Source organism: Girardinichthys multiradiatus, chromosome 20 (assembly GCF_021462225.1).
Source record: "Girardinichthys multiradiatus isolate DD_20200921_A chromosome 20, DD_fGirMul_XY1, whole genome shotgun sequence".
In the NCBI taxonomy this organism is placed as follows: domain Eukaryota; kingdom Metazoa; phylum Chordata; class Actinopteri; order Cyprinodontiformes; family Goodeidae; genus Girardinichthys; species Girardinichthys multiradiatus.
In genome coordinates this window covers 26105111-26121203 of record NC_061812.1, presented here as the reverse complement: position 1 = coordinate 26121203, position 16093 = coordinate 26105111, and the positions used below count along the sequence as shown (strand labels likewise).

The 16093-nt window shown below is 39.8% G+C and overlaps 1 protein-coding gene across 1 annotated transcript; it reads right to left on the bottom strand.

Moving 5' to 3' along the window:
* Positions 1-269: 269 nt before the first annotated feature.
* On the bottom strand, positions 270-14961 carry LOC124857577 (NCK-interacting protein with SH3 domain-like). Its single transcript, XM_047348902.1, has 13 exons — positions 14624-14961; positions 13084-13196; positions 12795-12999; positions 10059-10134; positions 9349-9917; positions 7599-7769; positions 7066-7152; positions 6713-6851; positions 4333-4413; positions 4084-4212; positions 3870-3959; positions 3610-3782; positions 270-1724 (listed from the first exon to the last, which is right to left on the bottom strand). Exons 1-13 carry the CDS (start codon positions 14792-14794, stop codon positions 1500-1502), a joined length of 2229 nt encoding a protein of 742 aa, XP_047204858.1. The 5' UTR covers positions 14795-14961; the 3' UTR covers positions 270-1499.
* Positions 14962-16093: the final 1132 nt, after the last annotated feature.

Here is a 16093-nt window from a genome sequence, read left to right as displayed (position 1 = left end):
CTTAAGGAATTGCGAATGGAGCAAATTCACAGACAAAGAAGGATTTTCATTTTTAATGCTAAATGTATAGATTTTTTGTACAGTTTTGGCTTTATTACTGCTCTGAGGGGGTTGTTTTTTCAGCAAATGGTATATTTTAGAGTTTGTATACTCCAGTTAATGATTATTCGATTACTATTAGTTGACGATTATTTCAATAATCGATTAATCTGATTGTTTCAGCCCTAAACAGCATAACTCACCACTCACTCACATACGACTGTTAATAGCACTGTTAAAATATAGCTTTATTAGTTTTATTACACAGTTGCAGCATTTTCAGACAATGCTAATCATGAAGATGTTTATCACTCAAACACACATTTTACACATAATGTAAACAAATACACCATTAGTCAAAGAAACGAACACTCAGACATGGATCTTCCGGATTGTGGAGAAGTGTTTCTATTGGAAGGGAACCCACAACATGTGAAAAGCAGGAACATCAGTCACAACATTGATGCGAGAAACAAGGAAAATAACATAAAAACCACGGTGAGATCATAAAAATGCCTCGTATTCTTCTTTTATCATGATCTTTTTTTAGCAGGAGCACAAGATTATAACTAAACAAGTACATCATATCTCACATACAGCCTCAATTCAGCCAGCTGGTCTAAATCTGTGAAGGGTAACTTCTCAGTCTTACAAGGCTTTGTGTTTGGGGGAAACAGAGTATTTATTGCAGAAGAGATACGAAAGCCAAATGTAGCAGATGGAGATGGATGTACAGCAGACTTCAGAGCGGCAGAAGCAGCAAACTCCGCTACAAGGTCTGTAGAGATAAGTGTGCTTTGCTTTTCTAAGTAAGGAAGTAAATTTGCTCACCTTGCTTTAAGTATTAATAATGAATGGTTTTATGGCACAGGAAGTCAGGGGTAAGAGTGCAGTAAGCATTTAAGAAAATAATACTCTCCAGAGCACACAGTAGTTTGGTCCCTCTACGAAGGGAAGCTCGCAAAAGTTTTCTCTCTGACTTGAAATAATCAAACTACAGACTTGTCTCGTTATATTTTCTCTGAAACCTATTTGGTTTAAGTTAGTTTGGTTAAAATAAGACTCAGCTGTGATTGCAGTAAATTTTATCTGATAAAGCACATGCATAGTCCATGTGAGACCCAGTTTTTATTGCTTAAAATTCACTTCAGAAGCTGCTGGCATTTATTTTTAGCAAACTGTGACTTTGAAGCAAAATTTAACTCTTCCGTACTTTATGAGATTTTTATATTTTTAATATTCTTTAAAGCACTAAAGAAATATTTTTATTACTTGAAATAACTGCTTGGGAAGTGTAGAGTGTACATGCACAGTGCAGCCCTGGAGAGCCTGTTTTAGTTTTTCTGAGCTGGTGCAGAAAGCATTAGTTTTCCAGCATAACCCCCCCCCCCCCCCCCACCCCTACCTTCAGCTGACGGGAGCAAAACTACAGCGTGTGAATGTGCATGACATTGATATGGTCAGTCCTGGTTGTCGCAAATCTGTGGGAACTCCTTGAAGATCTGCTGCACGATTAACTTATCCATCTGTTTTGCCGTGGCACTCCCTTCATCCTCTCCTGGATCTTCCTCCTCCCTGAGAATCCTCTTCAGCGATCCCTGCAGATCAGGCAGGCGGTGCTGGTGCTCCAGGTAGTCCGTGGAGCGCATTATGGAGTGCATGAGAGAGAGGTACTCCATCCGCAGCTTCAAGAGGAGGCAAAGCGAAGATTCAATTCAATTTATTTATTTGAAAAAAGGGACATTCACATTAATAAACATCAGTACCAGGTAAAGATGTAAATATACCAAAGTCAGAAAGGCAGCTAATTTTTATTCGTTTTCCCATAGCAAGTAGCATTTTACAAATACAGTTAATACATGCATTCATATATATGTGCATGGTATAAAGTGCCTGGTGCTAAGTGGGTTTACGACATAAAAGGTGCAATTATAACACATGTTGGTAACTAGAACGCATTATAATTTGGTGACAATGAAAAAGATTAAAACAGATCACACCCATCCGGCTGCCTGGAGCAGATCCAAACATTGAACAATTCACTAAAAGCGGCAACAAACAGTGCGGGCTCCACAGAGTTGTCTCACACATACTTCTAAAAACAGATTAAATCAGACATGCTACACAGTAGATGCAGTGCATTACATATACACATATGTAAAGATGCACTGGACAACAACAGACTATATATTAAAGTGAAGTGCAGACAGCTCAGTACATGTATATACTACCATGTACATATTTGCTACAGGATGAGTGATCACAGTAGTGGTTTGTTTTTAGCCAGTTTTTAAGATGTCGTTTGAAAGTGACGTATGTTAGACAATCACACAGTAAAGGCGAGATTTTAGTCCATATGGTACCGCCCTTAACATTTTGTCACTTTTTTGACTTCCTGGATGAATTGTTTATGTGTTCTTGGAGTAATTTTTTGGGGCCAGCTTCTTCTAGAACGGTTCCATGTTTTCTCACTGGACTCCTAAAGCCTCGTAAATGGCTTTGTAACTCTTTCCAGACTGATAGATGGCAATGACTTTGTTTCTCATCTGTTGCAGAATTTCTTTAGATCAGGGATGATGTATTGCTTTTTGAGATCTTTTAGCCTACTTCATGTTGTCAGACAGGTTCTAATTAAGTCAGTTATTAAATCTGAAAGCCTGTGTGTAGCTAACAAAATTTTAGTTTTTGAAATATTTAAATTTTATTTCTCTATTTGCTCTACTAACAGATTTAAACATTTTGGGGAATTTCAACCTCTTTTGTTTGTTTTTTATAATTTTGTCCGATTTTGTCAGAATGGGGGGAATCTGTGTTAAATCTAAAGCACTTCTTACCATAAAGTTGGATAAAGGGTGCAATGCAAAAAATAGATTAATTGATATCTCTATGCAAGTTGTCTCTGCAAAGCTTTTTGTCCATGTGTGCTTCTGTGTTTCTGCATTCATAAAACTGTTTTATCAGCCAAAAGAAACTACCTTGAGCATTTTATTTAACTCACAACTCTTATTCTCACTCTTTCAAATTTAAAACAGCTATCGAGCATGACATATGACATACTCAACGATTGCTTTAGATGATCTAATTCATGACTACAAACAAGAAAACATGTTTCATCTGAGTGATTTCTCTGATTCTGAATGCTTTAACATGTTGATTTATATTTCTGGAAATACAATCTAAAACTGTGAACTAAAGCATCAATGGTTTCCTTTCCTACTGTTCAAGTCTTATTCTTCTTACATTTTAATTAATACAAGTGTTAAAATGAAACAAAATGCAGCTTTCTTAAATGACATACTTGTCATTGGCTCCCTTGACCAGAGTGAAAATCGCCCACCCTTGGTGGCTCTTGGTGGTATTTCAATCTTGGTAATTGTAGCATTTAAGATTAAGTTGTTTCTTTTAGTTAAACTTTATATCAAACATATTAAACAACATGATACATCCACTAAATAACTGGTTTTCCAGCTTCACCATCTGTCTCCATCTGTCTCCATTAAATAGACAAAACTATAAGTTCCCAACAAAACTTATCTGCCTGCATCTCACCTGCTGAGAGGAAACTCTCACCTTGTCTCCAGGGGATAGGTCAGAAATCTGTCGGACGGCGATGTCGATCATCACCATCATGTCAGTGCGGTAGAAGATGTCGGCGGTCTCTCGGCTGGCAAAGACATCCTGCAGGAACTTGAGCACAGAGTGAGGTGCAGGTGGGTTGTGTTTGAACATGCACACTGGATCCTCTGCGGAAAACAGAACAGTAGATTTAATTTAGCAAGACATGTTAGAGCATATAAAAAAATAGGAAACAATATTCTGCAGCTTTTTACCTCCTCTGTTCAGGAGCAGCAGCACCTTCTCTGTCAGGACCTTGACATTTTTCTGCCTCAGCTCCTGCATTATTGCATTGTTATCCGGTGCTGGTTGACAAAGATATGTAGTTTAAACATTATTTCTTAAAAGACTAGTAAAACAAAGTTAAACTTATGTTTCTCTGGACTTGGACGGCAAACTGCTGAGAAAAATTTCTGGAGAGGTTCAGACCCGTGTGGTGCAGGTTAAAGGCCAGCAGGAGGTTCAGGAAGATGTCCGGCAGCTGCTCAGTGGGATCAGAGGGAAGCCCGTCCTTCAGCACACCCAATAGAAACCGAACAAACTCAGCACTAAGGTGCTCTGCAAACAGACATGTTTCGGTAGTTTTACATCCAGCTCACACAGCCGTCCCAACGCAAACTTTAATCAGTGTGGACATGTTCATCTTAAAACATCTCAGAACAATGAGACCCATCATACCGTAGTGATGATATGGCACCTGCTCCCCCATTGAGAATATCATCGTTAGTACCAAAGCTGTGTAGCACATCTTCTGGTGTTCTGGAGGAAAAGTAAAACACATTCACAATAAAAAAAAAAACATGTTACAAATATCAAACAAAGAATTAAAAAAACTCAAAAACTGAAAGAAAATGTTTTTAAACATACTTATTCAGATTTTCTATTTATTTTCAGCAACATGCTTTAGGAAGGTTGAAACAAGCCAAATATAAGAAGTGAAAAAACATAAATTTTCAATAAAACAGATTATATTAATATAATGTATAAAAATTGCATTTAACATAGACTGAGTATTGCAACTATATAATAAATACTTCAACAACTTAAGGATAACTTATGAAATCCCAAAGAACTGGGGAATTTATTCTTAGCAGATTTAGAGATATTTTCCACCTAATGTTTGGTCAAGTAAGTTTTCTGTTAAAGCAGTGACTAAAACCTCTGTCAAAGTCAACCTTCAAAATTCAGATGAACCAAACATAACCAGACGGAAAATAAAAATCAGTTTAAGCATTTGCAACTGGTCCAAAACCTATCTTTAAGTCCCTAATTGATAGTTTGTAACTATACTATGGATATTACATAGAAGCAGTAGACAGCTGTAAGACATAAAGACAATTCAAAAAACACATTTAAGTGAAAGAGCTTTGCAACGGTGCACATAGGTCACAGTTCAGTACAGGAAAATGAAAATAAACAAATCCCAAACTGTAGGTTTCTTTCCGTTTAATTTAAGACCCTATTCTATGTTCAGCAAAGGCAGAATCTGTCTACTGGTAATTAGATTTTAAATTTAAAAACATTTCAGTAATTATTACCCAGTTTAAACTGTCTATTGTGTCTCCATAGTTCATTCAATGATAGAAAATGAAAAATAAGGAGTATTTTTTCAGTTTGGTGCTAACTTGATAAAATATATATTAATAAAAGACTGAATATGTTTCCCTTAAATAAATAAAATGGACTGCACGGTGGCACAGTTGGTAGCACTATTGTCTTGCAGCAAGAAGGTCCTGGGTTCAATTCCCAGCCAGGGCTCTTTCTGCATGGAGTTTGTATGTTCACCCCGTGCATGCGTGGGTTCTCACCAGGTACTCTGGCTTCCTCCCACTGTTAGGTTAATTTTTCTCTACATTGCCTTAGGTGTAAATGAGTGTGTACATGGTTGTTTGTCCTGTATGTCTCTGTGTTGCCCTGCGATGGATTGGCGACCTGTCCAGGGTGTACCCCGCCTCTCGCCCTGTAGACTGATGGAGATAGGCACCAGCTCCCATGTGACCCACTATGGAATAAGTGGTATAAAAGATGAATGAATGAAGCGATTTTGGATCCAATCAGATCCAAAAAAGGTTAAAAAACAAAAAAACTGGACCTCATTTATTGTAGTCGAAGACATTTCACTCTACATCTGAAGGGCTTTCTCAGTTCGAAGCTAGGGAGGGAGAAGTTCCAAGATTTTAATCTGTGTGGGATGTCCTGTTCTGCATATCTAAATTCTCATGCAGATTAGAGTCCTTTAACAACAGGTTATTGTTAGCATCGTTGTTAGCCTGGATAACTGAGAGATGTTTTGGTCACAAGTAAGAAGGTGTTAATTGGGTTAAAACTGAAAGGGCATCAGGCTTAATGCTGAACTGTATGTTTTTGACAGCTGAAATTAACCTGAGAAACCCCTTCGGATAAGGAGCAGAGTGTCTTCAATAAGAACTGAAGTCCAGTTTGACCGTTTTTGTATTTAAAATGTCCTGGGGGACTGAAAATCTTCACCAGCATATTCTTCCCATCAGAGTTCATCCGGTTCTGCGGAAACAGCTGCTGCCCTCAGATAAATTTCTTTGGTCAATCAGATTACAAAGAAGCCTCTCTTAAAGTTCATTCTGTGTCCAGCTATGGTCAGATCTTGCTCCAAAAAGTTAAATATGAAGATAACTAATTGTGGAACTGACATACAAGTAATTCTTTTTATAAAAAAATGCAATGTGCTAAATCTAAGAGTATCTTGGTGACGCGGCTGGTGGCGTGACAGTGGAGTACGCGGCCCATGTACGGACGCACTTGATTCAGATGTCCTGGGTTTGAGTCCTGACCCGCTGAGACCTTTCCTGCATGTCTTGCTCCTTTCTCCACCCATTTCAAGACCAAACACAGATTTAGCAACAGCTTTTTTGCTAAATTCGCAAATGCAAAAAAACCCCATAAAAAAGCATGCATATAAACATAACAGAGAGGAGAAGTGAAAACCTTTTCCTGTGGTCAGATGGATCTACTTTTAGAAAACCAACTTGGGTGCGATTTAAATAAGAGACAGTGCTAATTCATTATTGTCATCATTCCTCACCCTGTGTGTCCGTCTGGAGGTCCCTGGCCAGCTCCATGGGTAGGATGGAGTTTAGCAGAGTGGAGATGAGAGCCGCATCCAGGCTGCACATCGCGCCGAACACTTTGAGCAGAAGCAGCCGCAGAGACACGCGATGCTCCTGCATGAAACCCAACAGTGAGAGAGAGTCAAGCAGACAAACTCCACTGCACATCAGAACACAAGTTGAAGATCAGCTAAGGAGAGCCAAGCTACAAACCAAACACTTCAGTAAGACACATGTACAACATATCTTTGAACAAGTGTGATGCTGCGACTTTTGTTGAGCCCGGATTGTTGCCTACAAACAAAAAATAATAATTGTTATATCTCACCATCTGGTAATATGAAACCAGTGACAGCACGTTCTCGTAGTGGTTGGACTTGCACATCCTCTTACACACCTCTGGATCTGCATCAGTCTGAAGATAGAAACAGGATGAATTCAGTAACACTGGAACAGAGAATAACTTATTCCAGAACTCAGGAACACTTTGCAGGATGCAACAACTCATCTAAAAATCCCAACTCTGTACAATCAGCTCAAAGAGAAAATTCAGAGGCTTTTCCTCTGGTTTTACCACTTTTTGTGAGGTCCTTTCCAATTTTGCGGCCAGCATTCTGATACAACTTTAATTTCAGATTTTTTCAGACTTAGTGTGTGCCCATAAAACAGAAGTTCACTTTGAATTTCTGGGAGACCTTACTGACTGTGAGGAAGAAAGATGGGGTGGACAGATGCGTGGACAACAAAGAGAAGAGTGGGTTTGTGTTTGGCTGGACAGATGGATAGACAGAGTTAAGGACAGATGGACAAATGGATGCTTTATAATAAAGTTGACAGCTGTACTGTCAGAGTCATAGTTACCAATATCTTTAACAGCTCCTCCAGGTAGCAGGTGATGAGAGCGTGGTCCTCATGCAGCGCCCAGCTGCGTTGCTGGGAGTCGTCACGGTGATGAGCGAGGTCACTGAAGATGACCTCCAGACGCTGTTCGTCGTGACACACCTGGCCCTGCGGCAGTGCTGCACTCAAGTTCTGCAGGAGGATAGAACCGAGTCACAGGTTTAAAAATTAAAATGCTTCCAGCTTTAAATAAAATGTGTATATGTAGCTCAAATAGTAGTTTTTCCTCGTCTTTACTCTTGCTTTAGCAAATCATTGGGCCACTAGAGGGCAGTGTAAGCAGCTGTGACATAAGATTTAAAATGCTGGATGTGGCTGAATTCAATTCATCTATTTTTATTTTATTTTTAGTATCTGTTCTAAAAAGGTGTGTTTCCAGCCACCTGGTAAACTAAACAAATTAAGTTAAAATAAGATTACTGATGTAAATGCTGAGCTTTAAATTTAAAACCTCACAGAAGCTGGTATTTCACTTCTCTTTTTTGCGCCTCTGCAAGCAGTGTACAGTGTGTATTTTTAGATTTTTGTCTCACCTACTGCTGATAAAAACAAAACTAAAGCCCTAAACACCAAATTTAAAAACCCTGAGTTGCTTGATGATGCTTTGCTTTTGACAACCCCTTTTTATCCCATTAAAGATATTGACTTAAAGCAGCTTTAATTCCACCGTCCTAACATTCATAAAAACCTAAACCTACAGCCAGAGCTACAATTAAATGGGTTAGATCAAAGTTTATTCATGCTTTAGAAAGGCCAAGTCAAAGTCTAGAGCTAAAACCAATTGAGAATCAGTAGCAGGACTTGAAAATTGATTTTCAAAGATGTTCTCCATCCATCTGACTGAGTTTGAGCCGTTGTGCAAAGAAGAATACGGCCTACATTTCTGTCTCGGGATGTGTGAATCTGGTAGACATAGTCTAAAAGATTTGTAACTGTAATTAACTGGTCTGACAGATAAAATCACAATAAAACACAAGTTTATAGTTGTAATTTGACAAAATGTTAAAAAGTGAATAGTTTTATAAGGTACTGTACAGTAATTTAGGTTTGATTAGTCTTTTTCCAACATTTCTTCAAGCTCATTCTGCCAATTTTTTAACCTTATGGTCATAATCATATCACATTTAGACTTTAGACTGCATTGTGATTGCTTTTGGGAGAGAACAGCAATTAGAGTGCTTTATTCCACAAATTTGGCTCCCGTCCAGATAGAGCAGGATCTGTCATCAGCACTGACTCAGTGTCATTAGATATTACCCAATTTTTATAAAGTTTATCTGGTGGAGATGGTTAGGTCTGTATAAGATAATTTTTCCTTGTCTGCTCAGTTTGGGCTCAAAGTTCTGCAATTTCAGTGTTTTCAGTTTGGTGTTTTTCTAGTGGTAGTTTTAGAGACAGTTTTGCTCTTAAGATGTTAATTTAGAAAATCTGGTTATCATCTGCTATAAGAATAAATGATAGAACTGGAGATTGTATTACTTGGTTAATAAATAAGCAAATGAACCACCAGAAAGGTGTAGAAATGTGGAACACGAAGCAGTCGGCTGTTTATGTCTGATGTGATGCAGCCAAAGAGAAAAAAGTGTTTATTGTTTCAGGATGACTATTAGGATCCTTGGCTGAACGCAGAAAAAGCTGTAACTTTAAACCCAAACCCAGTTCAGGCTTCAGGAGTGCTGAAACCACATAATGCAATGAAAACAAGCCTGACCTTGCTCTCCACCAGCGATAGAAGAACCTGCTCCAAAGCAGAGGAGGCCTGAGGCAGAGCAGTCTGCAGGTGTCCCACCACCACTCCCACGGCCACCCGGGACAGCTCGAAGCTCAGGCCCGTGTTCTTCCGCACCAGCTCGATCAGTTCAGCTCCAACGGTTGTGGGAACTGGCTCAGAGGAAAAGGGGCTGCCAGGAGGGCTTTCAGCCACAGATGGGGGGGCGACGGGCCAATCAGTCCCCGGTGGGTCCTCCACGGAGAGCTGGAGAGGAGCAATGTTAGGGTGGGTGGGCTCAGAGGCCTGGGGAGGCTGTGGTGCTGGGCTTTTCTTCACAGGAGCTGGCATGGGAGGAGATTCAGAGGGCTGTACATCTGCAGTTTGGACGGGGGGCTTCACGCGAGATGGCACAGGAGGAGGAGGCGTGCTGGAAGCACTTGGCAGACTGACGTCGGAGGTGGCCAAACAGGAGCGGGAGGAGGAGGCAGACTCTGTGGAGGTGGTGCTGATGGTCAGGGAGGGAGCAGGGGACGCAGGAAGAGAGGAGACCCTGGAGGGGACCTCCGGCTCTGCAGAGAGGGACAGGGGTCCGGTTACAGAGGACCTGAACAGGGGTGACCTGACTAAGAATAGAGCGTGCAGCAGGAAGCATCAGCAAAAACACTGTGCCGCAGTTTGTAGCTGACAGGCGGAGGAATGGAAAGTCTAACCTGGACGCCGGTTGTTTCTCTGCTTCTCAGGGGGAGGAGGAGTAACTGGAGCGGCCCGTCGAGGCTGAGGCGGCACCTACAAAGAGGAAAACAGACAGGGCTGTATTAGCAGACCCACTTTCACTCTTAGAACTCCTGAAATACCTTATAAACACACCTGATTTATGTTGACCTTTATAAGAGTGGGAACAAATTTGTTTCACTTTCAACATACCTGTAAATGACCTCCAAAACTCTTGCCATACAGGATTAAAGCATCTCTATTTGATACAGAATGGCTGACAAAGTAGTGCAGGAAAAATAATTGTTTTCAAAGATTTTTTTTTAAATATAAATGAGACTGGCGTGCATTTACATTCAGCCCCATTTTACTTTAATATGCCAAAATAAAATCCAGTCCAAGCATCTGCCTTTAAACTCATCTAGTTAGGAAACAGAGTTCACCTGTGTGTCATTTAATCTCAGTATAAATCCAGCTGTTCTGTGAAGGCCTCAGAGGTTTGTTAGTGAACATTAGAGAAATAAACAGCATCATGAAGACCAAGGAACACAGGAGACAGATCAGGGATGACGCTGTGGAGAAGTTTAAAGCAGGGTTAGGACATCAAACATTAACCCAAGCTCTAAACATCTCACAGAGCTCTGTTCAATCCATCATCCGAAAGTGGAAAGAGTATGGCGCTACTCTAAACCTAACAAGACGGGGCCAACCACTAACAGGTTGGTTAAGGAGAGCATTAATCACAGAAGCAGCCAAAAAAGGCATGTTAACTCTGGGGGAGTTGTGGAGATATCCACAAAAGAACAACTCTTAGTGGGGCACTCCACAAATCTGGCCTTTATGCAAGAGTGTTGGGAAGAAAGCCATGAGAAGTCCCGTGTAAAGTGTGCCTGCATGTAAAGGAAGCAGCAAACAAATGATTGAAGGTGGTCGGGTCAGATGAGACCAAAACAGTGTTTCTGACCAACAAGCACATAACTATGCGTGGTAGAAAACACTGCACATGGCCCTGAACACACCATCCCCATGCTGAAATGTGGGGGTGGCAGCATCATGCTTTGGGAAAGATTTTCTTCAGCAGGGAAGGGGAAGCTTTGTAGAGCCAATGGAAAAGGGGATGAAGCTAAATACAAGAAATCCTGGTAGATTGTTGCAAAGGATTTGAGACTGGGGTGGAAGTTCACCTTGCAGCAGGACGATGACTTTAAACATACAGCCAGAAGTACAATGAAATAGTTTAGAGAAAAGTATATTCATGTGTGAGAATGGCCTAATCAAAGTCCAGACCTAATTCCAATCTATAATCAGTGGCAAGATTTTAAAATTATATTGCAGGTAGCTCTATCCAATCTGATTGAGAAGTAGTTATTTTGCAAAAAAGAATCTTAACAGATGTCAGTATCTAGGTTTGATTAGTCTTTTTCCAACATTTGAATTGATCTTTGCATCAACTCTTAATGAATACAAAAATATTTATCTCACATACCCAAAAAGACTTGCAGCTGTAATTGGAGTGAAAGGTGGTTCTACAAAGTGAGGAGGACTGAAAAAAAATGCATACCACTCTTTTTAGACATGTTTTTTTTAAAATGTTAAGAAACTGTGGTTTGTTTTCCTTACACTTCACAATTATGTTACACTGTGTTAATTTATCATAGAAATTCCCCAAAAATACATTGGAGGTTGAAGTTGCAACATGAAAAAAAAAAGGGACAAGTTCCAAGCATATGAATACTGTGACATAATGACCATAATTTATATAAAAATCACATTAAAACTAAAGACAGAAGTCTCATGCCAGCAGCTGATTTAACCTGAAAATGGGGATCAACTCATTACTATTATAAACCACACTCTGTCATGACAGCGATACCTAATTTTAAAAAGCAACGTAAAACTTTCTGCACCATAATCACCACATGATCACAAGAAAACAAAAGACCATAATACCTCTTCATAATATCATAATATCTCTTGGTGAAAAAATAATTCTAGCTCAGTTAAACCAATTCATCAACTCATCCATCCAATATTGGTATGCAAATGTCCTACTCAATTAAAGAATCTTACATAAGTCATATAAACTGTAAAAACAATATTGAAAAGTAAAACGTCTTCAACGTCTGGCTTAAAAAGGAGGGTGATTGCAGCCCCAAAGGACTCAGGCAAAACATGCTAAAGGTTCTTGACAGCTGCTCTGCATCACAGCAGATAAGTCAAAGGTGATAAAACGGTAAGTTAACAAAACAGCAAACCAGGTAATAATGCTGAAACTTTTCAAAATCCAGTGAAACAGAAACCAGCTGAAGCACAGCACATTTCTTCTTTTGTTTTGTTTTAATTTTAGTACATGTGACCTTTACTGACAGTAATGAGACAGGAAATGGGCAGAGAGAGAGAAGGGGGGGAAGACATACAGCAAAGGTCTCAAGTTTGAGAATTGAGCACAGGACGGTCGAGAACTATTGCCTCTGCATACGGGCCACCCTCTACCGCTACACCACGCAACACCCCGCATGGAGCATGTCTGACCAGCCAAGGCCTTTTATAAGAACAAGCAAGTTGAACCCAAAATATTATATTTCTTCCCAAAAGAGCAAAGAAAACAACTTCATGTTTTGAATAAAGCCACCAAACAAATACATCTGATCATGAATGCATGAACAGCAGAGCATGACGTTTTAAGCTATTTGGCTGAGCGCTCTGTGCATCCATGTGTATAATGAACGCGTTACCTGGTAAAACCCCGGCTCTCCCTGCATGCTGTCCATGCTCCCTGATAACGGCACACCACCCTGTCTTCCATAGTTCTGGTTAAGGCCGTTGGGAGGAGGAAGAGTTTGACTCAAAGATATTTCACTGTTGGAAGATGGAAGTCTGTGTCCGGTGGAGGAAGAACTTCGCCGAGCGAGGGTCTCCTTTCTGTGATGGATCAGTTTTCTGCATCATAGCAAAACAATTATTCATAAACAAAATAGTATGCAGAATTACTACCAACTGTTTTTTATGTTGCCTTTGACTTACTGTAGAACGTCTCGTTGTTCCAGATTGTATTTTCCTCCATTTTTTAAGGCCATATTGTGGATGCCTTCGATTGCCCGGTCGATGGACTGCAGCACCTCATCTTGCTCCGGAGCCTGGCACATAAAATCAGAGGGTGAAGAGGTAAAATATTCATTATCATGGCAGCATTTATAGCTATTAAACTTTAAACTTAACAGGACATCGCCTGGAGACATATGTGACTGTAGGCAGAAACAAACTAGGCCAATTATCAAGCAACAACAACAGCCTTTCACAGTCCAGTCCCTTTTTTACATTTTATGACATTACAACATGTTACTTAAACGTTCTTGATTGGGATTTTATGTGATGAGCCAACAAAATGTAGTGTTTAATTATGAAATGGAAGAAACAGGATACATGATTCTCAATCTTTTTCTTTTGACAAACAAAAATCTGAAATGTGTGGCACACATTTGTATTCACACTCGCTTACATTACAGATGCACCTTTGCGCCAGTCTCAAGTCTTTTGAAGCCTCATACATTTTTTTCCAGCACTGTCCTATATTTAATTCCAGACATCTTTGCATTAACTCTGACCAGGTTGCCCCTTGATAAAATGTCTCCTCACAGCATGATGCTGCCACTACCATGTTTCACAGAGAGTGGTGTGTTCAAAATAATATGGTGTTAGTTTTCCACAACACATAATGTTTTGCATGTAGGCCAAAATTAAAAATATCAGTTTTCGGCTTGGCAAGACAATAGCATTGGATTTTATTGATGGGTATCAGAGTAAATGGAGTTGAATACAAATGCACACCACACTCTTTGGATTTTATGTCCAAACAAAGTTGAAAACCATCATTCTCTCCCCACTGGACCACACTATGCAGTTCTGTTACATAAAACCCCCATAAAACACAATGCAGATGTGTCTGTAAAATGACAAAATTGCAAGGGCCTGTAACTACAGTAACGTGTGCTCAGAAAGCCTCTCATTCAGGCTTATTAGAGCTCATATATATATATATATAGAGAGAGAGAGCGTTTGTCCTCTGCCTGCTCATAGATCCAATGCAGAATGCAAGCTCTGACTAGTCAGTCTGCATCCAAGAGCAAACTCCTTATTACTGGGCTCATGTGGGCGTGGCCGAGAGAAAAACAGATACAACATAAATCATGGATTCTTAAGAAGACGCAAGTAAGCAGGAAACACTTGTCTGCAGCTGATCCTGTCCTTCAAACTGCATTGTCTTTGATTATGCTCCGTTTAACCATCCCATCATTATACAACTTCATTTCTGTCCCACCCTGAATCTCCTCTCTGCAACTGCAGTGCAGAAAGATAAAGCGAAGTCTCTGCAGGATGCAACCTTTGCTATAATTTATAATTCATTCAGCAGACAAACACCACCGAATATGTCTCTCTCTATTCCACTGATTCAGCTCTTTTTTTTTTCTTTTTTTTTTTATAGCCAACGCATTAAGAGGTTCAGATCTAAGTGTTCGTAGACTGAGAAACGTAGAAACACATGTTTTAGATCAGAGTGGTCTACCTGTATTTTTTCGATGTACGAGGCCGGGATGTAGCCGGTTTCACCTGAGCTGCAGCGGGACCCCAACCACCAGTGTTTGTTGCTCCTCTCCAGGATTAGAAAGCTCTCCCCGGCCGCGAAGTGCAGCGAGTTGGGCTCGGACGATCGGAAGGCATACAGAGACCGGTACATGTTTCAGAAATACTTTGATAAAAAGTAAAAACGGTCCGAGAAAAGCTGTGAAAGAATAGAGAGTCCGAGTGGAAGGATCTGCTCAGCTGGGGGGATTTAAAGAGCCTATGAAGGCATGACTACAGTGAATGGCTGATGTCTATTTACAAAGCAGCTAAGATCATCTGACCTGTGTCGTACTGCTGAATGCCACGAGAGGCGCTGTTACATCCTGAACGCGACCACCAGGCATTTTAATCAACGTCAGAGCACCTTCTGGGCTTTATTCAATGAGAATTTAATAAAATTACGATATATATATATATTTTACAAATATAGGTTTATTCTATTTGATTAGCCGTGTTATTATATTTGATATGTATTAAACAATACTAAACAAAAATAATATATTGTTGATAAAAGTATCAGTAGTAATAATTATAAAGAATTAGGGAAAATATATAAACTTTTACAAAAATTTGTATTATTTATAGCTTTCATTTTTGTGCAACTAAATTCAATTCAATTCAAAAATACTTTATGAATCCCAAAGGGAAATGAAATGTTGTTGTAGCTCATATTATTCAGGTTTCTTCAAAGAGCCGTTGTAGATGCTGATGGCTGTGGGCAGGAAGGATCTCCTGTAGCGCTCCGTCTTACAGCAGATCTGAAGAAGCCTCTGACTGAAGACACTCTGTTGTTGTAGGACAGTCTCATGAAGAGGATGCTCAGGGTTTCTCCATAATGTTCTACATTTTATGAAGAATCCGTCTTTCCACAATGATCTCCAGAGGTTCCAGAGGAGTCCCCAGAACAGAGCCAGCGTTTTTTATCAGCTTGTTGAGTTTTTTTAAGTCCCTGGTTCTGATGCTGCTTCCCCAGCAGATGATGGCAGAAGAGATCACACTTTCCACAACAGACTTATAGAAGATATGCAGCATCTTGCTGCAAACACCAAAGGACCTAAGCTTCCTCAAGAAGTGCAGTCTGCTCTGTCCCTTCTTGTAGATGGCTTCACAGTTGCATCTCCACTCTAGTCTGTTGTCCAGGTGAACACCGAGGTATTTATACTCCTGAACCACCTCCACTTCTTCTCCCATGATGGAAATAGTTTTTGACTTATTCCTGTTTCTCTTAAAATCTACAATCATCTCCTTTGTTTTATTCACGTTCAAAAGTACCTAAAATAAGGAATGTCAGTGTAAACCTGGAATTTATTTGAAGCTGCATAATAATATTCAAAATGATAATATTTATTATTTTAATCATAGTGTGTGAATTTGGATATTAATATTCCTAAAGGGATATAAAATATATATA